Source organism: Triturus cristatus, chromosome 1_1 (assembly GCF_964204655.1).
Source record: "Triturus cristatus chromosome 1_1, aTriCri1.1, whole genome shotgun sequence".
NCBI lineage: Eukaryota > Metazoa > Chordata > Amphibia > Caudata > Salamandridae > Triturus > Triturus cristatus.
In genome coordinates, this window is record NC_140579.1 from 199,505,021 (window position 1) to 199,529,795 (window position 24,775).

General features: G+C 44.6%; 1 protein-coding gene across 2 annotated transcripts in view; it reads right to left on the reverse strand.

Annotated features, from left to right (window-relative positions):
* The window catches only part of EIF2D (eukaryotic translation initiation factor 2D), a 315,356-nt gene that overhangs the window by 109,633 nt on the left and 180,948 nt on the right, over positions 1-24,775 (reverse strand). For both annotated transcript variants that reach the window (XM_085624121.1, XM_085624123.1), the window contains exons 8-11: positions 5,755-5,800; positions 4,927-5,030; positions 4,195-4,353; positions 3,372-3,461 (exon numbers count right to left, since the gene is read on the reverse strand). In XM_085624121.1, coding sequence (XP_085480247.1) covers positions 3,372-3,461; positions 4,195-4,353; positions 4,927-5,030; positions 5,755-5,800 — 399 coding nt within the window. The remainder of the gene's footprint in view (positions 1-3,371; positions 3,462-4,194; positions 4,354-4,926; positions 5,031-5,754; positions 5,801-24,775) is intronic.

Here is a 24,775-nt window from a genome sequence, read left to right on the forward strand (position 1 = left end):
CTGCTGCGAAGGTACTCCGGGCTGGAAGGACGACGACACCAGGCTGCTGCGAAGGTACTCCGGGCTGGAAGGACGACGACACCAGGCTGCTGCGAAGGTACTCCGGACTGGAAGGACGACGACACCAGGCTGCTGCGAAGGTACTCCGGGCTGGAAGGACGACGTCGTCAACAGGAAGCTCACCAAAGGGCCTTTAAAAGTCAGCTGTAACTAGCGCTAGTTACAGCTGACTTTTAAAGGGCCTGAGCTTCGCGCCGGGTCCAGGTGTGACGTCAGAGAGGCAGGCAGGCGAATCGCAGGCAAGCAGTAAACAGGGAAGATGGCCGCAGGAGGAAACATTGTGAATACGTATGCAAGCGTATTCACAACATTTGCTCCTGCGGCCATCTTCCTTGTTTACTCCAAGGAAGGGCATACCAGCATAGTGTATGATTCGAACATGGTCCGCGGGCCGCCAATGAAGGCCGGGCGGGCCGCCACTGGCCCGCGGGCCGTACTATGAGTAACGCTGGTGTATACGATACTACATGTCGAACCCTCGGGTTCCATTTTAAAAGGGTAACCATTTTGTGGTTGCCCTCACATAGGCTGCGCACTGAGGCCATGCCTAGGCCTAAAGGACACGCAATCTTTCTGTGACTCCTTTGTGACCGGTGCAAACTGACTCCGATGCCCGGGGTCAGTCCTGCCCGGCCGGTTCCTTTTACTGCGGCCTTATGGGATTAGCATCAGGGCCCAACACATCATAAAGTCGTGTATCCCACGCGACTTCTGACTAATCCCTTTCACACCTGACTCTGTTTCCTGCTTTATGGCTTGTTTACGAGGAAGAGGTGTCCGTTTTATTGGGGTCTGCTGATATCTGATGAGGGTTCTGAGCCTCGCTGGGTAAATAATTATGTGCTGACCGAGCTGCAATGTGGGATTATCATCATGACTGTGCTCTTTCTTTGAAACGAAAGTATGTGAACGACCACTTGTAAAATAGGGGCGGTGCTGCCCAGAGTGCAATATTCTGTATATAAGAAAAGACTGGTTTTGGTTTGAGCAGTCTCCTGAGAACATACATCGTGTTGTACTTCTCGGATACCTGTGATTGGTCTGCAGCCAATAAATACGATCTTTGACTTCACCTAGAAGACTCTGTGTTTCTGTGGTCCGAAACAGGAAGAACTCGAAGTCTTCGGGTGTGTCCCCTGGCACCGCTGGGTTGGTTCTGAAAAACCCAGTACTTCACCTTGATGAATTTAAAGATCCGGAATATGGGCAAGCAACGAAAAAGCTGCCCTTTGGAAGGAGAAGCAGTTCTTCGAACTGTAAAAAGTGAGGTAAAATATCAGAATTAGCCAGAGGGTACATGATTTTTAACTTCAGATAAGTCAACAAACCAGCATCTCCAGACGATGAGTGTTGTGTTTTGAGTTGAAAATATCCCTGCAAAAACAATCCGCTCTCGAAGACGAACATTGGAAGGCCTTGACTGATCTCCTACTAATGTGGAGCTGCAGTTTGTTGAAGAAGTCTGCTTTCACATCTGTTCCCTGTAAGTAAGAACATAACCAGCAGAATGTTCAGCTCCAGGGGCCAGTCCTAAATCTGACCAGCTATGACCAGGGCCACTGGAATTATGTGGCAGAGGACCACCAAATTATGCGGCAGGGTTGACTAAATTATGTGTAAAGAAAACAGAAATTATGCAGCACATTTTCTAATAGTATTACTTCAGTATTTTGTGACTTGTATACATGGTGATTCTGTCTGGGCAAAGATTTCACTTCATTACCAGGGCCAGGGCCGTAGCGGCCACCAGGCAATCTCCCGGTGCGCTGCACGGGTGGGGGCCGTTTTTGCTACAGGGCCGTTTTTGCAGCATAGCTGCAAAATCGGCCCTGTAACAAAATCGGCCGAAAACCGGCCCTCGCAAAGAGCTCGGCGGCACCCCCAAGCCAGGGGGCCAGCCGAGCACTTTGCCAGGGCCGGTTTTGGTTCCCAGTCCGGCCCTGTTCATTACTACCAGTTTAAGAAACAAATACAGAAATAATAAACTGAAAGATGATCAGTTAACCTTTGCAATGGGCCTCACACTGTGCGTGAACACATATCACCACATTTTTATTAACGTTTGATCCATCTGAGCTAGAAACAATTTTTTTGTATAAATGTTAAAAATATGCAGCAGATGATGGATTATATGCCAAATGCGGCAAATTCATAATTATGCAAAAAAAAGCAATGACCACAAAATTAAGTTCTTCTAGTGGCCCTAGTGATGACGCATGCAGCACAGGTCGTAACCCAACACCCAGCAACCCACTGCTTGCATAAGGAAACTACTGCAGTGATATAATCTAGGGGAATTTGGAAAAAATATTTCCAAAGAGGGGAGGAGGGTCTTCAGGGTCAAAAGTGGCACAGAGCTTCAAGGGTTTCATGTGCAGATCTGTGTTTGGGAGCTTCAAGAAGGCGTGTGACTGATGACTTCTAGATTAAGCTCATCAGACATAATGCGAAGGGTCTGGGATCAGAATGACAGTAGGAATCAGGGCATAACATTGATCCTCCACCAGCAGGTCAGACTCTGGGATCCACCAATTAAGACATTTAAATACAGAGCCTGGAACTGCAATGTTTCTGCCCTGTAAGTAGACTGTCTGAGTGCAGCTATCCGCAAAATGATGCTGCATAGTCCTCATGTGAAGACAAGCGAGTGGGATGACATGACTGTGGGATGTCATTTGATCTATACGTCTCTGAAAAGAGGTGCAGATGAACCTCAAGAAGACAAAGGTGGATAGGTATTACAGAAAGAACCATTGCGAACACCTTCGGCTGGAATTCGCAGCAATGTGCAGTTATTGATATTGATAATGTTGATCCCAGGTTCTACATTTCAAAAAACTTGCAACACGTTATGTTGATGGAAAAATATAAATACACTCCTTGGAGATCCAGAAATGACATCCACTCCCCACCCTGCGTTAGCTTCAAAATCTGAGCCAGACTAATGATGTGAAGATGCTTGTTCATGTCATAATCTAATATGAGCCCGATCCCGTCTGGCATCTAGTAAACTAAGTGTCTGCAGTAAAGCTTTAATCCCTTTTCATTTTTGAATTTTTGAATAGAACATCTGCAGTATTGGCTGGCATGATGTGTGAAGCTTTCCTTCATCCCACCGACTAGAAATGCATGCTACAAGAGGACATCAGCAGCTTTTTTGTGCACCCCAAACAGGAAATCAGAACGATGTCTAGGAACAATCTCTAACTGTGCCAGGGCAAGAAAGAGCAGAGAGCTTGTTTTGGAAAATACACTCTACGGGGACAAAAGTTAGACCCACTTTTCACACATGGAAAGTTACAACCACTTACTTTCTATTAACTACATCAATAAGCTCATTGTTCTTGACATAGCTGATGACAATGCTTCGGACGTCGCTGGCTAAGAGATAGTCTCCTTTCCTTAAAGAAACAAGAGCAATAGGTTTGTTAACTGCTCAGTTAAGCACTGCTCAACCTGCACGAAAGATCATTTCAAAGGAATTTATGACAGGCTGTTGTATCTGAAACTCTGGTGCACTCTGGAGGTTCAGTCATGTCTTGGAGCTCTGCCAGCATGAGAATGACAGTGCACTACTTCCTTTAGCCATACAGAGCAAACAGCCTATGACAAAAGTTCCACATTTCACACGAGACCTGCCCACCTCTACTTGATAGCAGACATTGACGCACTTATTGCAGATGCCGCCAACATCAGCCAGTTCTGTATGTATGTTGCTTAGAAGAGTACTACATATGTTTTCACTCCTTCAAAAATTAGGTATTCTACAAAAGTACAACTCTTGGGCAATGAAAGACTATTTTATCACTGGGTATGCAGCTCTACTGTTAGCCATCTAGAAATTGATCTTTGCATCTGAATCTTTAATCGATCTATGTCCTTGGATGTGAAGCTCGAGTGTTGGACTCGTACTTAAATCCAGAAGATGGTGCACATGTAGCATATATAGTTATAAAAAGACACTATTGCAAGTTCTTGCTTGACCTAAAGACAAGGTCTTCCTCCAGGGTGCTTCTTTGCAACACTGAACCTTGCATGTATCTTTGCATGTATCAGTCCCCGCTACAGCAAATCATGATTTTTGACCAACTGGAGCTGTGTAGATTCACAGATAGATAGTTTTCCATGTCGTACCTGTGTCCAGACTCCTTGAAGAGTGGCGCCACCCTTGCTGATATGCCATACAGAGGTATAATTTCCGGAGGCTGAAATGTGGGATCCCCACTGCCTTCTTTGCTTTCCGAAGGTTCAGTGGCCGCAGATTCCATATCTGGCACCACAAATGATCTGATACTTAAACAAGATATGAGATTGACAGGTTAGAATTTTAATTACGCATGTCGAAGTAATTTCTGGCATTTACACTAAGACTGACGAGGTACATTGCAATGGCCACATGCCTATGACTATGCCTTCTACTATCAAACATGTGTAAGGTGATTGAGTACAGAAAACGCAGTACAAATATTAAAGGTGATGGAGCTGAGCCTCAATGCTATCTAGAATACTGATGGTGCTGGACACAAGTCTCCACATTATGCAAAAGAGGCATGTGGGAATTGATGGAACCTTACCTTCGTGTGGTCCCAGTGATGGGAGGTGAGGGAGCATTTTACCATGTAGTCCTAAAGACAGAGGTAATGGACCCCTGGCTCCTTGTTATCCCCAAGTTGAAAAGCATTGTAGCCTAGCTCCATCCTCTCCCAAAAATGGGAATGGATGGTGCAAATGGTGCAAAGAAGGGTGATGATGGACCTCAGCTCTAAAACTATCCTAAGGGCAGTGTGATACCGCACAGGCCCACGACAATTTAAAGTTGAAAGTAAAGGTTCCCTGCTAAGCAACGTCTGCCTTATCGTGACTTACTCGTAATGCTTCCAGTCGATGTCCACAATGCTCTCTACTCCCTTGGTCAGTTCCTTCACCTGCAGGACCTTTCTCTGTTGCATGCAATACAGGAACTTTGAAAGCTGCAGAAACCATGGCAAGGCGACACGTTAGCACTTGTGCTTGATCAAAGGTAGGCCGATTATAGAGGAGAGTCAAACTGAACCAAAACCAGACGAAAATCCATTGCTGTAGTTCTTCCCACAACACACACAATAAAATAATATCATTAAGAATAGCTTGTTTTTATAGGCCTGAGTACTATAGTCTGGCCATTGTAAGGGCTGTAAATAACAAGTATCACTATATTTAAAGGTACACAAACTGTCAGCCTTATAAAAAGTGCGAGCTAAGGACATTGGTAGACTAGTAGGATGTCACAACTGTCCACCCCAATTATGGTGACCTCTTGGACCTATCCAACCGCAGAAAAATATCTGTGCAAAAATATGGCGAGTAACCTCCATCACAAGATACACAGCAGGGCCTTCCATTGGTAATATATCTGAGCAATGCAATGAGACAACGTCTGGGCAAAGAAATGCAAAGATATCCTAGCGGCACAATGTCAAGGTATTTGGTCAATGCAATGGCAAGTACAAAATATATTGACAACACAATGGCATGATGCCTGGGCAAAGCGATACAATGATATTTGAGCACACTAATGACGAGTTATCAGGAGAACGCAATGGTGAGATATCAACACAACACACTGGTGAAATACCTGATGTCTCAGCATTCCCACAGTGCGATATTTGCACTACACACCATTTAGCCCCCAGCACAGGTTTAAAAATGTCTCACCTTCTTGTAGCTCGACTTCTTAATATCCACCTGCTGTCCTTGCGGGCTAACACAAAGAAAAAGAGAAAACCATGAGTTAGCAAAGCCAAAGCGATGTGCAGCAGATGGTGATATTGACCAATGGACGTAAATGAATAAAAAATAAACACTTCGTTGATATCACGTGGTAAATCTAGTCAAAATACCAGACTATACATCTACTGTGGATATGTGGATGGGGTATTAACACATGCTTGGCTACTTTGAATAAAATCAGTTGTTTAAACACCTCAGCTTCTTCCTTATGGGGCACTTCGTGGTGAGGTGGGTGACAAAGAGCGGCAAAAAGTAACATGTCAACAACTATGACAATAAATAACTCAAATCAATGCACATGCTAATTCAAGACAACTCTGTACTGACTCCATCTAATTGATGTGGAAGCACAAGAAGTAACACAAGAAAAAAAGTTGTTAGAAAGGGATCGGACGTGAAAGTTCTAAGTCTAACAGAAAAACATTCTCCAAACACCAGTATAATGATTTGCTGGGTGTTGCTCTAAAACATAATTGTGGAGGAGGTGTGCATGTACAGTAGAAGTCTTGTTGCGGCTAAGCTGCGTACTTTAGAACCTGGACAATTCAGCAAGTGACCAAATATCGTGTGATTCTGGGGAAAACACTAAAATATTCATGTACCTAAAAAATTTGAATTGTAATAAAACTGCATAATAAAAATTGTTATAACCGCATTTGATGGTCACATTATTGAATCGTCTTACGCCTATTTATGTACAGTGCACCCCTGCTCCACAGTTAAGTTTACTCTGTACAAATACAGTGCTGTACAAATAGAGGAGGGATGATCCAGACCCCTTCAAATACAGTTACTGCCTCTTGGGGGACCTCCGAATAACGTCGAAAAACAAAACACATGATTGCAATGCTGTCTCGAATCAGAAAGTTATACAGCAGTGTAATGCAGTCAAAGTAAGAGCACTTTATAAAACTAAATTGCGTGAATTGTCTCTTGCCCCAGCTGCTACTATCAGCCGAAGCTAGGCTATAAACTGATAGATATAAAGCACGCTCTCTTTTGATTGGGTACATTCCTTATGGTTCACAGACCAGTTAGAGTTACGATGCAAAAGTCCATGTTATGCCAAAAAAATACTCAAATAACATTATTTCCTATATAGCAGTCTTCCAAAAAACTGCTCAACGCTTAGTGGCCATGCATTTCATTCCGATTAACCACTTCAGGGTTACAAGCAAAATCATAATACAAACATAAGTGTTTTTATTTCAAAAAAGGTCAAATAAAAACATTATGTACAATTAAAATCCAAAAGCTGTATAGATGTGTCTGGGATCTCGTTTGTAACCTTGCTCCAATCTGTCTGATGTATATGGCCATGAGTGTATCCACTCCCTCTTTCGTATGCTCCATGTCAAAATTGTTTGGCCTCCATTTTTTTCAAACAGATCAACTTATTTTTCAATATTTTCACTTACGTCCAATGTAATCAAGAATGACATCATCGTTCTCAGGATTTTATTCAGATGTTAGTCATGCTTCAACATGATTTCAATTCCATAAATATAATTAGTATAGAGAATCCTTTAGTACAGAATTTCAAACTCCATGTGCACATCTGAAGAGCACGGGAAATTGAATTAATCTCACCAATAGCAGGTGAATTAGACCCTATGAAAGGGTTATATTTATCAGGAATTTGTCAGCGCAAAAATGCGAAGAGACTGTGATGCGATACACATCAATATCACAGGGATGTGTTGTATATATAAGTATCAATAAGATGCCTTTTTGATGCGACAATTCCATACCTCAAGAGTGCGGATAATACTAAAAGTTACCACATTTGGACATTGTATGATTGGTGTCATGGATCTTCCTTCTGGATCAGTATTTGACATTTTGGGCTAGCATTAATAGGCATTACAATATTCAGTATTAAACAATGACCCACTCTCTTCACCAGAAACCATCGAGGAGTGGAATACATGGGCACTTTTAACCAGGTATAAACAGTCAATGCTAGATCAGAGATGTACATCAGCCCCTCTGTTCAGGAAGGTCGAGGTGGGCCTGCAATTTCAAGATTGCGAGATGTGTCGTTCATAACAGTTGGAATATGATGATGAGTGAACTACTCATGACCCCGATGACCCGATAGAAGGATTATGTTACTTACCCTGTAAGCATCTGTTCTTGGCATGTAGTGCTGTAGATTAACATGCTTTGCATAAGTACGCCATCCAGTGTTGGGCTCGGATGATTATAAGTTGTTTTTGTTCCAAGAAGTTTTCTTCGAGTCACAAAGCTGTGTGACTCCTCCTCTTGGTAATAGTGAGCATGATCATCGACGCCATTCTCAGATTGTTTTGCCGTTCATATCTGAGAATATAAGAATGCTATATATGTAAGCAATGAGATGGCCATGCTTTAGATGGGAAATACAATGTATAAACCGCAGCCTACACAAGATTTGTTATTGGGGAGGACGGTTGGCACATGTGAATCTACAGCAACATGCCAAGAAGAGATGCTTACAGGGTAAGTAACATAATCCGAAGGCATGTGTGCTGTAGCTACACATGCTTTTCATAGACTGTAAAGCAGTCCCTCTCTCAAGGTAGTGGTTAACTTGTGGGGGTTGCAGTAGTTTGAGAAAGAGTTTTAAGTACCGCTTGCCCAACATTTGCTTGTTGGCGTGCAAATACGTCCACACAATAATGCTTTGTGAAAGTATATGGAGTAGACCATGTTGCTGCTTTACCAAATCTCAGCAAAAGGTATGTTCCCTAAGAATACCATGGAGGCTCCAATTTTTATGGTAGAGTGAGCTTTTGGGGAGCAAGTAGAAGTCGTTTAGCTTTTATATAGCATGTTTGGATGCATTTAACTATCCATCTTGAAATGTTTGATTTTGAAATTGGCTTTCACATTAAAGGAGGGGCAAAGGAATCAAACAATTGTTTTGCTGTTCTAAAGGGTTTAATCCGGTCAATGTAATATATTAATGTCCTTTTAACATCTAATATGTGTAGTGCCCTTTCCGCAACTGTGTCTGGTTGCGGGGAAAAAACAAGTAAATAAATGGATTGATTAATATGAAAATTAGAAAACACTTTTGGTTGGAATTTTGGGTTAGTTCTGAGCACTACTCTATCACGATGTAGTTGAAAGAAAGGCTCTTCAAGAGTTAGCGCCTGAATTTCACTGACTCTTCTAAGGGAAGTAATAGCAATTAAAAAGGAAAGTTTCCATGAAAGGTACTCTCATGGAAGGAGTGTAATGGTTCAAAAGGAAACCCATTAATCTTTTTAGAACAATGTTTACATTTCATGCTGGTGCAGGTGGAATTCTAGGAGGAATTACCTTTTTAAGGCCCTCCATAATAGCTTTGATAACTGCAATTCTAAATAGTGACATGTGTTGTCTGTTTTGCAAATATGCTGCAAGATGTAACCTTTTAGAAGTGTATGCTAACCCTGCAGTTTATAAATATAATAGATAAAGAATAATGGTTTTACCTTAGCAAAAAGAGGGTTGGTGTCTTGTTTGTGGCAGAAGACAACAAAGCATTTTGCTGCATAACACTTTCTTGTGGTTTACAAGCCTCTTTACGAATGTTCATACAGGCTTGAAGTAAATGTAAGTATCCAAATTCTAAGACTTCAGGAACCAAATTGCAAGATTAATTTCTTTGGGATTGGGATGCCTTAGTGGCCCATGGTTCTGTGTGAGAAGGTCCGGGTTGAGGTGAAACTTCTCGTGTGGGACTAGAGACATCTCTAGGAGTGTTGAAAACCATGGTTGCAGAGCCCATGTTGGAGCTATTAGTAGCATGGTGAGAGACGTCTGTCTGAGTTTCCTGACCACTAATGGAAGTAGTGGGAGAGGTGGAAAAGCGTATGCAAATATCCGTGACACATTTTCCATAGAGCATTGCCCTTGGATTGATGATCTTGATATCTGCATGTGAAGTATGGGCATTTCGCGTTTTCTTTTGTGGCAAACAGGCCTATTTCTGGAAACCCCCACTTGTGAAAGTATGGTTGAAGCACACTGGGGTGAATCTCCCATTCGGTGACTTGTTGTTGCTTTATGTTTAGAGAGTTTGCAATTTGATTGCTTGTCCCTCGGAGATGCTCTGCTAGCAGTTGAATGTTGTGGTGTATTGATAACTTCCATATTTGCTGTGATAAGTAACATAATTGTAGAGAGAGTGTCCCCTCCTCCTGTTATTGTAAATGATACATAGTTGTCATATTGTCTGTTCGAATTAGGACAACTTTGCGCTGTAGGCGAATTAGAAAGGTTTTCATTGCTAGATGAACAGCTTGCAGCTCTAGCTGATTGATATAGAGATGTTTGTGTTTGGAGTCCCACGCTCCCTGAATAGTAAGGTTGTGGAGATGCACTCCCCAACCTATTTGGGAAGCATCTGTTGTTAGAACTATTTGGGGAACTGGGTCCTAAAATGGTTACTCTGCACAGATGTGCTGCCACCACAGTCAGACATTTTGTGAATATTCTTGGTGCAGTGTTAATGCCAAAGGGGAGGACCTTGAATTGATAATGGTTTCCTAGCAATTATAATCCTAGTTACTGCCTGTGTGCAGTATGAATTGGTATATGAAAATAGGCGTCCTTTAGATCTAAGGTTGCCAAGAAGTCCCTTTTTTGTAATAAAGGGATGATCTCTTGTAGAATGGTCATATGGAAATGTTCTGACATTATATAATGATTTTGTGGTCTGAGATTTAGGATGGGCCGGAGAGTTCCATCTTTTTGGGGGAATACGGAAGTATAGTGAATATACTCCTGTCCCGTGAAATTGTTGTGGAACTGGTTCTATTGCTCCTTTTTGCAACACATCTGTTATCTCTTGTTGCAAAAGGATTTGATGTTGTGTGGATATTTGGAGGAGTTGTTATGAGCTCCAGTCAATAACCATGTTGGATAATGTCTAAGACCCATTGGTCTGTTGTAACTGAATTCCAATTTTTGAGAAATTGTTGAAGACGACCCCCAACAGGTGTGAGGTGTTGTGGGGGAAATGTAAAGGTGTCATTGTTCATTAGTGTGATTTTGAGGAACGGGTATTCCTTTAAAGTTTTTCCATCTGTAGAAGGTTTTTGGTGTAGAGGTTTGTCCCTGATTTTTATATTGTGATAAAGAGGTATCTGCGGTAGCTGATCTTGCCCCCCCCCCCCCTGTTTGTAATGTGGCCTACAAAAGGAACCTCTGTAGGTGTTAGTTTGCAGTGCTCCCATTGATTTTGCTACCTCAGTGTCCTTCTTTATTTTCTCAAGGGCTGTGTCTACTTAATGGCCGAAGAGGTGTTCTTTATCAAACAGGAGATTTGATATGGTTTGTTGTACTTCAGGTTTGACTCCTGATACCCTTGACCATGTATGACTGCGTATTAGGCTACTCGTACTTATAGCACCAGTGTCAGCTGCATCTATTGCACATTTAATGGAATTGTTGGTGATAAGCTTGCCTTCATTGACAATTTCCTGACCTCTTTTTCTGTGCTCTTCTGGGAGGTATTGGAGGAGCCCCTTCATTTCGTCCCTGTGGGCCCTGTCATATCTTGCAAACAAAGCTTGGCTATTGGCTATACACCATTGATTAGCTGTTTGTGCTGCAACTCGCTTCCCAGAGGCATCCATGAGTTTGGATTCTTTCTCTGGCGGTGGTGCAACTCCAGTTGTTTGGGAGTTGGCTCTTTTTCTCGCATTTGGTACCACTAAAGAGTCTGGGGTTAATTGACCGTTAATAAAATAGGGTCTGATGGTGGTGCTTTGTACTTTTTGTCAATGAGTGGAGTCATTTTCCATCGTTTGACTTGCTGTTTAAATATTTCATTTGAGTGAGCAATAGTAAATATTGTGTCCCTCTTTGTGCATTAGACAAATTCTCAAACTGGAAATCCTCCTAAATTGAGTCTTTATATAGAGGTACTTGATGAAATGTCAAAAAAGCCTACTATACGGAAGTGCTTAAAAGGGCAAACTCAAATCAAAAAACTATCTTTAAGATAGTCAACGCTTTCACTAACCCAAAAGCACTGCAACAAGAAATTCCCCCATCGCAGTCTCTTTGCGACAGCATAGCAGACTACTTCGAACAGAAAGTTCAAGCATTACAGCTAGATTTTACTGAACCCCCTGGTCCCTCCACCAACAACGTCGTCGTCTCAGGGAAAGACAGACAGATTCTAAAAATGTTTGAGCCTTTTAGCCTGGACCTATCTCGCCAGGCGATTCTTGCAATTAAATAAGGCTAACCCTTCGACCCCTGTCCTCCCTCAATTTTACACGCTATAATTGATACTGTAAATCCAATCATAAATGAAATAATTAATGCCTCCCTGTCATCAGCGAAACTCCCTACAGAATGGAAGCTTGCAGCAGTCAAGCCATTACAAAAGAAACAACTTGCTGACCCCACCACCCTCACCAATCTACGACCGATCTCCTTACTTTCATGTCTTAGTAAAATCAGTGAAAAACTTATCAACCTCCAACTCACTACCTACCTGGAAGAAGCAAACATCTTACACCCTAACCAATCTGGTTTCAGACCCCAACATTCGACAGAATCGGCCCTACTGTACACGGTTGATTCTCTCGAAGTAGCCCTTGATCAAGGTAAGAATGCGGTCCTGGTGTTATTAGACCCATCGGCCGCATTCGACACGGTCTCACAAGTCATTCTTCTAGACCGTCTCGAATCTTACGGCATCTCCCACATAGCCCTGGCTTGGCTTAATGGGTTCTTGCAGAACTGCAGACAAGTCATCTCCCTTGGCCAATAATAGTCAACAGAAAAACCCCTGCTCTCAGATGTCCCTAAGGGGTCCATTCTCAGCCCGATGAGTCCCTGTCCCACACCTTTGTTGCCAGGTGCGAAATCCGGACCCCTCGTTTCAACATTAGGCTAAGTAAGGACACCAGCTGAGATAGCCCTGCTCACCCCCTTAGTAGCTTGGCACGAGCAGCCAGGCTTATCTCCGAGGCACGAGTGTACAGTATGTGCAACCACACTCAAAGCAACCCACTGCTGTCACCACATATAAACTCCACGCGAGTTTTTATAAAATGAGTATAATCTTTATATAAGAAGATATACGATATGACCACACGCTACAAAACCAACATATAATAATGTGTAGTATTCCTTCAGGTGGATTGGTAGGTTCTAATCCCAACCACCGCTTCTAACCAACAGTTAAGTTGACCTCTAAACATTCCCAAAAGTGTAGGCAGGTCGTATTGCTAGAATTACACACGTTGCAAAAGAAAAGAAATACTGCAATGCCTAATGATATACCCCCGTACTGTGCACTACAGAAACAATGCCATATGTAGCGCCACAATCATGTACTTTGCAACAGAAGGGATAATGCAATGAGTATCACTACCAGCATGCCCTGTGCAAGGAAGAAACAAAGCAATGCGTTACGCTACAATCATGTACTTGCGCAATGGAAAAACAATGCAAGGCGCCACATAATAATCCTGGACTATGCGATGAAGAAATAATGCAATGCGCCACGTAACAATCATGTACTTTGCAAGGGACAAATAACGCAGTGCGTAGCGCACCCAACATGTAGTTTGTCAGGCAAAATTAAGGTCAGGCATCATAGGACAGTTCGATAGTTCGTTAGCAGCAGTAATGCAAAGTGTAATACAACAGTTTAGGTGCTCCATTAACAGTTGCCCCCAATCATGGATCAATGATGACACAAAAGGACCGCTTCTCACTCCGGCCCCAGTACTGCCCCTCCTTGGGCCAGCACGGGCCTAGGTCCGAGCCGAAGCAACAGGCTCACGCAGCTGACAGAAGCGAGAGGCCGAGAGAGTGTCCATCAGGGCCCGCACCCCGTGGTGATCCACGTTACCTGGGGGGGCACGACCCCACTCTCCTCTCCTCCTTCAGCGACTTGGGCCTTGATCCAGAACTCCGTCCAATGGGCACGGCGAGCTCGGGCCAGTGGCACTCTGCGTGTCCGAGACTCGCCTCTTATCTGGTGCACAAGGTGACCAGGCTCTTCACTAACGCCTCAGCTTGCACCTCAACACGCACCTTGCGCGTTTGAGCCTCACCTCTTCTCCCGGTGCACACGATGACTAGGCGCTTTCACCAATGCCTCAGCTTGCACCACGACAAGCACCATGCGCGTCCGAGACTCACTTCTTCTCCTGATGCATACAATGATCAGGCGCTCCTCACCAACGCCTCGGCTGCACCACAACACGCTACTTGTGCGTCTGAGTCTCCTCTCTTCTTCCAGTGCGCACAACGACCAGGCGCTCCTCACCAATTCCTCGGCTGCACCGCGACATGCTCCCTGTGGGTCCGCGTTTCACTTCCTCGCTCGGTGCACACAACGACCAGGCGCTCTTCACCAACGCCCTGGCTGCACCCCGACATTCTCCTTGCACGTCCGCGACTCAGTTTACTCCTGTGTGCCCACGATCACAAGGCACGACTTCTGAGGGTCTCAAGCTGCAAAAGCACGCACAAACCGCGTTGCTTGGGACTTCTCCAGAAACTTTTATGTTCCTGTGTTTCCAAACAGGGAGCCAGCTCACCTAGGGCCCTTGGGGTTCAGGACGCAGCACAAAGCACAGTCCTGCTCAAGAAGGGGGGGGGACACCACCCACTGCAATGTCCCTTCAGTCTCTTCCTTAGTAAAAGCTTCAAACTGCAGGCCAACCCCAGATCACGAAGCAAGGGTCAGTCTTATCCAGAAGTCACTTAAGCAACTCCTTCCTTGGCAGAGGTTCTTCTTGATCACGAAAGAGGCCAAAGCCTTTGCAGACTTGACCTGTCCATTTCGCCATTCTAAACTACACCAAATTCTAGGGGTTTCAGATCTCTTAGTTATACTTATACCCCTTCATATCTTTGAACTTCTTTGTGCTCCGGGGTCCCCGACCCCTCCCTAAATCAGTTCTGGGTGTCTCCCTCCCAGTGTCACCTTTCTCCCTTTGATACTGGGGGTCTGGATCCTTGATCACTCAGCTGGAGATGGGTCAATTGGTTTATAGCACCAGCCCAGGGCGTTTCCCCTCCCGGGCTTCTCCTCCCCCTACTCTCCAGATGCAGGGCAGCCTGGTGCCATCCCAACCCCTCCCTGGGACAAGACCTCTCCCAGCTCCTCTCATCTCTCAGATCCAGACAGTCAATCCACATTCAGCAGAGACACACAGAAATGCTTAAAGCACAAACTCAGTCACTTTCTAAAAGAGTGGGTTATGAACATACAGTGACAAAAGCACTTTCACAGAAAGATGTGATGACACTGAGTTCATACATACTAAACTTCACCTCTCTATTATAAACTTATAGAAGCTAGGCTAACAAACAACACCCAGCCTCCCCCATTCTATCTTATGGGCAGAATGGCCTTTCACCAATGAAAAGTAAAAGGGAGTGTTTTTCACTGTCAGGTCATAACACACACCTCAGTAGATGTCCTGCCTTTTACCTACACTGCACCCTGCCCAGGGGTTACCTGGGACCTACCACAGGGGTACCCCATGTGTATGCAAAAGGGAAAGTAAGGCCTGACAAGTGGTTGCACTTGTCAGGACAACATGCTAACTTAGCACTCTACACGCAGGTCCTACACTGAAGGCCTGAGTTCCCTTCTCCGCGCGCCTTTGCATTACTAGCCCCTGCACACACAGTGCACATCACTAGGGACTTTACTAGTAAGGCCAACATACTAATCATGGCCAACCAATTACCACCACACTTTACATAGGGAACCCTTGTACTTTGACACTGATTAGCAGTAGCAAAGTACCCAAGCATCTAAATTGGCAACTCTATGTCAGGAAAACGGTCTAGGGGGAAAGCAAATAAAGTTTAGGGAATTTCAGCCAAAAAGGCCAAGTCCTACACTATCCATAAAAGAATTTTGTTTAAGATTTTGATCATCACCTTCAGAATATTTCACTCCTTGGGACAACAATTTCTCTGGTCCAGATTTGCGCGTTACTGTCCTCCGCGTAACCTTAGATCATCAAACGTCAATCTATTAAAACCACCAGTGTTTAGCTATATCTCAAAAGGAGGAAAATCGCTTGCAGTGATAGGCTCCAAAGCATAGAACCAACTCCCCAACCACTTCCCTCATATCCAATCTGAAATGCTCTTCAGAAGGCCCTAAAAACCTGGATCTTTTCAGCCTCTGATGCCCTATTTAGAGCACTTATCTAACTCATCTTTTCACCCTCAGATACCCAGTTTATGTTCCAACTCAGAGATCCACCTAGTGCCATGATGCTCCCTGGAGTGACAGTTGAGCTTTACAAATGTTCGATTACATTACAATGTGTCTGCCCTTGCTATCAGATCCTGATAAGCAGATGCATCATCTGGTGGTGATGGCTGACTAGGATATAAATCAGGATCAGAGTCAGCGTGAGGGTCAATATTGTAATCATCCCAGGGTTCCCCTGGTTTTGCATCATCTGGGAAATCTCGATCGTCCCCTACTGTTGACTGAGGAGATATGTTATCTGGTTCAAACAACTGTGGTGAGTGAGGTGGTGGAATAGGTGGTGTTTGTGGTACAGGTGATGTAGGAATGGGAATGCACAATGGTCTATTTGCAGCATCCTTTCTTTTCTTCTTTAGAGGTTGAACAGGAATGTCCAGAGCCTCCTCAAAACTCAACTGCTTCTTAGGAGTATGTTGTTTTGGTGGCTGTACCATTAATTCCTTAGTTCCTGGCTGAATTTGGAGCGTTTTTTGTTTCAGATTGAGCTTTTGATGAAATTGCTCAAGGATCAGCTCTGGAGGAGGTTTCGGACCGAAAATGAAGCATTTTGGCAGTGAAAGCTTTGTCTTCGATGGAGGGACATTCAGTTCTGAAATAACAAGTCTATTTTTTCCGGTGCCGAGACCGAAGACCGAGGTGTTGTGGTCTTGGACAGAATGGTTGCAGAGGCCCCTACTTTAGGCTGAACTTTTGGAGCCAACCCGGAGGGCGAGACTTCCAAGTCATGTCTTCGGCGCACACCATGGCTTGTGTGCAGTGGCGGCCCGTGAGCAGTTTTTTCGGTAGGAACTGCTGATTTGGGCTTCAGGGCAGGGGTAGAAGTACTCACAGTACGTTGTTTCTGTGCCGGCTGAAGAGTCGGCAACTCCTTTTTTGATTCAAACTCAGATTCGGAATCATGGTTGAAAAATTATTCCTCCTGTGCAGCTGAAGCTTCTTCGTCCTCCTCTTGGCGACCAAAGATGTTGGGGACATCATCCACTTGTTTGCGCTGCATTTCTTATCTTCTAGTATGTCGGTCCCTAAGAGTCTTTTTTGACCAAAAAGACTTGCAGGTCTCACAGCTGTCCTCTCGATGTTCGGGCAAGGGGGCATAGGTTGCACACAGAATGTTAGTCGGTGTGAGGGTATTTGGAGTGGCACTTCGGACAGAAAAAGAATGGAGTGCGTAATGTTAGCAGGTCGTTCTCTGAGAGCGTTGTAAATGGAGAAGTCTTGCCCAGCCGGGGGTGGCCCTTGGGTCGAGAAAAACGAGTCGAAACTCGCTACGTAGATTGTAGTATGGAGTTAATACGATACCAATCTAGACAATACCGTTGAGAGCTATAACGGACTGAAGGGAGCCCGAAGGAGACTTGAACCGGAGCGCGAGATTGTACATCGGAACCCGTCGGCGGAAAAAAACAATCTGAAGATGGCGTTGATGACCATGCACAGTATTACCAAGAGGAGGAGTCACACGGCCTCGTGACTCGAAGAAACTTCTCGGAACAAAAATAACTGTAATCGTCCGAGCACAACCCTAGATGGCAGACTTATGCAAAGCATGCGTATCTACAGCACACATACCTCAAACATATTGATTGTTTTTTACTTTAATTGTTTTATAGCCATAAACCTCAGTGAGTGTGGGAAGTAGTCAGAGAGAACTACAGGAAAGAGAGAAGGGTATAATGACTATCTGACAGTTGAGCACACAATATAAGAGAACTAAACTTTGAATGGGTGAATACTGTAGTTGTTTTAACAATGGTGCAATCTGAAGGGCTCCAGCAAACACATGTATTATGATGTGGAACTAATGCAATATTTAATTTAATAATATTTTGGAGACAGACCTAGCTGCTAGTAGGGTTTGCATTTTCTGCACAAGACTACTTTCGACACAGCCAGTTTATTCCATATTTATGAATCAAACAGGGATCTAGGGGTAAATTCCTGGCAAATGAATGCGTTCTGCTTTTTCAGCTTTCAAGAGGAGGTTGTTGTAATAGGCTCTGCTGAGGGCGGAAGTTATGTCACTTGTTTTGTTGTTGCATGTTAGCACATTCTGGTGAGGTGTGCCAGTGGATCTCCTTTCTCCCATGGTGGACAGTTCCTTCAACACCTGATTTCTCATCAGGCCTGGTGGTGTGGACTTTCTGGTAACCTTGTTTTTGGTTTGTTGTAGCTCAGTGAGGTAATTGTCTCTATGTTCTTTAAGACTATTATCATGTGCCATCAGTAGATCTGCCTAGTAATTTGTTAGTGAATATGGGTTTGTTGGAGTGTTTGGAAGGGAGGCTTATGACATGCTAACCTTGCATGTGTGCAAAGTCCCTGCTGAATGCCGATGACTGAGCAAAGAGTCCTCTACACAGTGCACAGCTTTCACAGTAGTGCAATTCATGTACATTGGGAAATAGACTGCACATGGAGCGGTTTATGCTCCAAATGGAATGTGCCTTTCTTGCTGTAATGTAAAAGAAGTTTGCAAGGAATCTTTATTGAGGTGCAAGGAGACACTCCGTGCAATCTTCTTGCAACACCTTTTCCTGGATGTCCCTTCTCTTTTCTTTCCCACCTGTATCTGGTTACTGGCTACTCCTCTCCTGAGACTGTGCTTACCGTCTCCCTTCAAGGCTTCTCCTTGTTTGTCCCTCATCTCTCTCTTTCTCTCCTATGTCTCTCCGTAAAGTCTTGCTCACTGGCCCATGCCCCACTTCTCTGCATAATTTTTCAGTTTACTTCCTAGCTTCTCCTGACTCTGAACTTCATGTCCCTTTAAACCTATCCTTGACTGGAACATTTAATCAGAGCCCTTTCAGAGCCTATAGCTTTTAAGCTAATGTAAGTGAAAATGGTGCAGTACAACTCAATATTTGATCAAATGCTTTCAAACTATTTTGGTGGGAAGACCGCCTTAGCAGTTGACATGAGGCAGTATACCCTTTCACTCTAAATGAGCGCCAGCTGCCAGTGATCTCGTGTGCAGGGTTTGAAGGTTACTTGGCCAGATTAAGAGTGCACCCATGGTGGGATTGGGGGGATCTCTCTGGCACATGAACCGCAAATAATCTCTAAGTATGGGGATAACACACTGGTGTAGCTTAGAGACCCTTGGCAGTGGATGACTGACAGTGTGGTTTCCACCTACGTGTTAATTATCATAATTTGCTTTCAATTTACCCAAGGAACACTAGGGGCTCACTGAGTCAGGCGATGGGCCTAGATCTGCCTATGTGAGATGAATATGAGACCTTTAAATAATCAGGGGTTTTGTGTGTATTGTGAAGCTGGGCAGTTGGTGAGGGGTAACACGGGTAGAGTAGTGGCATTGATGCAAGCATCTCTGCCCATTATGTCTAATCAGCAGAGTTGCCATAACTATCATGATACTATTAGCACAGGTACTGTACTTTTCCAGGCCACATCCACACTCAAAATAAAAAGTGTTCGCAGATCTGGTCTCGGCGGGACGAAGGAAAAGACTGGTCATAAGAAAGATGGTGTTTCTGTTACCTGAGGGCGGAATGGGGAGACAAACTGAAACATCTCGCAGCACAGTTGACTTGGCATATGTGCTGGATTGAAGAAGCTAATTGTCGAGATGCAACAAAGGTACTAGCCTGTGCCAGACTCTTCAGTAGCTGAATGGTTGTCAGGGAGAGATAAATCTTCCAAAAACCACCAAGGGTCCTTAAAGTAGTGAGGCACTCATGGCAGAAATAGATGCATGCCGTCGTGCGCACATTTGACCAGATAGAATGACAGACTAAGGAAGATGCCGGCCTGAATGTGATAGGCAAGTGGTTCTAATGTGGGGTCTTGAAATTCTTTGAGGAGGTAAGCGGAGAGGATGAACCGTCTATGGAACATGCGGCTCTGTTAGCCACCATGAGGGCAACCGGGGCTTTTGGAGACCGAGAATCTGAGGGGTCAGGGTCTTCTCGCACATACTTGCATTGGGTAATTACAAACATTGGTCACCCACCTTCAGGTAGCGGAGACTTCGGTCTTTCGAGTTGGCATGCAGAAGCTCCAGTGTAGGTGGAATGACACATTAGGTGTCGAACTGCACCCGCACACACCACCAATTAATCCGAAAGGCCAAGAAAACAGCATTCAAGGATCGACTTGACAACAGCGCCCACAACAGCAAGGAACTTTTCAACATCGTCAAGGAGTTTACCAATCCCTCGACCAACTCCAACGACATCACCCCCTCTCAAACCCTCTGCGACTCCCTAGCCTCATTCTTCCACAACAAAATTGCAGACATCCACAACAGCTTCGACAACCAACCCGGAGACCAACCCACCGAACCATATGCCGAACATTCTCCCCCCTTGAACACCCTTAACGACTGGAACCCAATCTCCACTGAGGACACCATCCGCCTGATGAACTCCATCCACTCAGGATCCCCCACAGACCCATGTCCTCACCACATCTTCAACAAAGCAGACTCCGTCATAGCACCACACCTCCGAGACGTCATCAACTGCTCCTTCAACTCCGCCACCTTCCCGGAAAAATGGAAACACGCTGAACTCACCGCCCTTCTGAAAAAACCCACAGCGGACCCCACCGAACTCAAAAATTACCGCCCCATTTCGCTCCTTCCATTCCCGGCCAAAGTAATCGAGAAAGCTGTCAACAACCAGCTCGCCGCTTTTCTCGAAGCCAACAAATCCCTCGACTCCTCACAGTCCGGCTTCCGAGCAAAACACAGCACTGAGACCGCCCTCATCGCAGCAACAGACGACATTCGAACTCTACTGGACAATGGAGACACAGTCGCCCTCATCCTCCTCGACCTCTCTGCAGCCTTCGACACAGTCTGCCACAGCACCCTTTTACAACGCCTCAGAAATATCGGAATACAAGGAAAAGCACTTGAATGGATCACCTCGTTCCTCACCGGTAGAACCCAGAGAGTCCGCCTTCCACCATTCAAGTCCGAGGCCACTGAAGTCATCTGTGGCGTACCACAAGGATCCTCACTCAGTCCCACCCTCTTCAACGTATACATGAGTCCCCTCGCGACCATCGCCCGCCAACACAACCTCAACATCATCTCCTACGCGGATGACACTCAACTGATCCTTTCTCTCACCAATGACCCCAGCACCGCCAAAACTAACCTACACGAAGGAATGAAAGAAGTTGCCGAATGGATGAAACACAGCCGTCTGAAACTGAACTCAGATAAAACAGAAGTCCTCATCTTAGGTACTTCCCCCTCTGCTTGGGACGACTCCTGGTGGCCGGAAGCTCTTGGAAAAGCACCCATCCCGACAGACCACGCACGGAACTTAGGCGTTATCCTGGATTCTTCACTCTCAATGTACAGACAAGTCAACGCCGTATCCTCATCCTGCTTCAACATTCTTCGCATGCTCAAAAAAACATTTCGCTGGATCCCCACAGAAACCAGAAAAACAGTCACCCATGCTCTGGTCACGAGCCGACTGGACTACGGAAACACCCTCTACGCAGGTACTACCGCTAAACTCCAGAAGAAACTCCAACGAATCCAAAACGCCTCAGCCAGGATCATATTAGACATCCCGCGCAACGAACACATCTCTGGTCACCTGAAAGACCTCCACTGGCTACCCGTCAATAAGAGGATCACTTTCCGACTGCTAACCCACGCACACAAATCACTCTACGACATCGGACCAGAATGCCTCAACTCACGACTGTCCTTCTACACCCCCTCCCGCCAACTACGTTCTTCCAGCCAAGCCCTCGCCACTGTACCTCGCATCAACAAGACCACAATGGGAGGCAGATCCTTCTCATACCTGGCTGCTAAAACATGGAACTCACTCCCCACTTACCTTCGCCTTACCCAGAACCACCTAGCATTCAGAAAGCAACTTAAAACGTGGATATTTGACAAGTAATCCTCCTCCCCTCCCTAAGCGCCTTGAGACCCTCCGGGTATGTAGTGCGCTATATAAATTCTTTGACTTGACTTGACTTAAACTTACAGATGGCACGTGAGATAATGTTCTGGCATGTGCACTGGGTTTTGAGGAGTGCAAGGTTTTGCTTCTTGCTACTGAACTATGTGCATCTTACTTATCTCTCGCCCCCACAGAATTGCTACGATGTTTGAGGGTCCCACAGATAGCTCTCAAAGATTGCAAACTGCCACAGATGCACTTTTTCAACACGGTGTGGGAAACTATAACAAGTTACTGGCAAAAGGTACTAGAAGAGATTGAAGAACTAGCTGGACGAAAACCAGCATTGTTACCTCTGCACTGCCTACTGGGACAATTTCCTAGGCCGCAAGCAACAAAAAAGCATATCAAGTTAAGGGATATGGCATTGTTCGAGGCAAAAAGGAACATCCACATGATCTGGAAGACGCATCAAGCTCCAGCTGTGGGTCACTGGATACGTGGTTTGACTAAATGGACATAGTCAGAGATTTCAACAATACTGGCCTTAAATAGGTGGAGTGCTGCTCCGTCTCCCACGGCCATCTGGGATACAATATTAATATCATTGGAATCCAAATCTGATACACGCCCTCCATGAGGTGACAGGTGACATTGGGTATCCTTATGTGGGCTACACATGTTGTTGATGCACCCTTATAAATACACTTGGAGGCTGGCTGCTTTTCCCTGGGCTGAGACTCATGACCCACGATCAGCAATCAGTGGGGTAAGGGGTGGACGGGTTTTGTTTATCTTGGTTGTATCATCTCTGTGTTCGTTCCAATAGCTGGCAATCTCGGATGTTTTCTCAGAATATGTGGAAACGCCTGCAGGGCAGACTGCTATTTAATGAGCCTCTATGTACACAGAAACCTGCTATACATAGCCTGATAAAGAACAATTTAAAAAGTGTGCACCCTTGTTAATTTTTGTCAGATATGAAAGAGAGTGATTCCTTATGTGAACCAGCACCACAACATTGAAGACAAAGCTAAAAATGAAAGCACAGCTCCACACCCTCTCGATTCCCTAGCCCCAAGTGAACAACTTGCAGGAGGGACTCCTGCGAGCACCAAAGGCTTTGGGTGGGTCCCTGCTGGCAGCGATGCCTGCAAGTGAGGGTAGTCAGCAACTGGTTCCTATAAATAATCCTGGGCCTTAGCAGGTATTTCATTTTTACAAATGATGCACCGATATGTTATGTATTAAAAATATACATTTACACTATTTGCACCAAAAGGTATACATTTTTGGGTTGAGGCCTTTCATCAATGTGATTTGCAAAGAAGGATATCTCACAGAATCCGAGGAGGTTTATACATGGAGCAAATTTTGCTAAAAGAAGCAGTTTTCCTCCTGAGGCTCATACACAGGAGCAGGTATGTGGCAAACATCAAGGCGCATATGTTATACCTTTGGTCTCCCGAGTGTGGCAACACCGAGCATGAAAAACTTACTCAACTGTAACCCCAGTTCTCCATCATGAGAGCTATGTAAAAAAAACATTTTATACTGAATATATATCAAAAAGATCACACACACTTCTTTCCCAATTATAACATAATTCATACACAATGTATTTTCCTTCTAAATAAAGCATATGCACGCACATACACATACCAAAAATCATCGCAATATTTACTGGCATTTACTAACAACCCATTTATTTTCCACTTTTTAATGAAACTCAGTGGTAGATGCTACCACTGTCCATTCTAGCACTACTGATGGGAAAGGTATTTAAAAGCTTACAATTCTGCCCTAATTCTGTTGGCTCGGTGGTGTGAGGGACAGTTTTGGAATTTCATGAAAAGTCATTATGGTGAACTGTAGTTACAAATAAGTAACCGTTGCTGCACAAATTGTCGCTGATATTCATCATCACTGGGAAGAACAACCAGCCATGCCTTCCCAAAGGAGGTGGGAGCTCTGGACGGAAGGGGAGCGGCGGGAATGCACCAACATGGCCGAGTTACTGAAATACCTATTTGCAAAGAATATTGAACTATTCTGGGGGCCAGTTTAGAAGTCATGCTCGAGAAGGAGTCCAGCTGCTCATTGTACTGAAATAGGGTTGATGTTATGCAAATGCTACTTGCAGAAAAGTATCAAAGCAAAGAGAGGGGCAGTCGTGACTTCTTTCCAGTGAGATGTCTCAGTCAACCAAGGATTGTGGTAACCTTGAGTGACTTATGGCAAAGACTAGAAGTAGCCTAATCAGCCATCAGTTGTTTGATTCCTACCAGCCCTGTGCAGACTACCCTATTTAGGCACGCTTGTGCCTTTTCTTTCTTTTCAACACTGAAGGTCACTTTCTCTCTGTAAACCAGAAAACGGCGGGCCCTGTGAGTACAGATCAGACAGAGAAAACAAAAATTGGCAAATCCAATAGGCCTCGCTTATGCGAGATCTATTGGTTTTGTCAATATTTCGTTTTTTTAAAGCCATGTTGTGCAGTACGGCTGTGCAGCATGGCTGTAAATAAAAAAAAACGGTTGCGGTTTCCAGCAGAGGTCACTGGAAAAAATAGCTGAACTGTACATTAAAAAAAAAAAAAATAGAAGAGGTAAGTGCTGTTCAAACAAGCATTTACAATGCAATGGTCTCGGCATTTTTAAAGTTAGAGCTATTGGCATTGCTCATGACACTCAAATGCGAGACCTATTGCATTTGCACCCACACACACAAAGCCACCCACACACACAGAGCCACTCTGCATCAAACGTAAAATAAGATAAAGCTGGAGACAAGGTCGAGAGCAGACGCA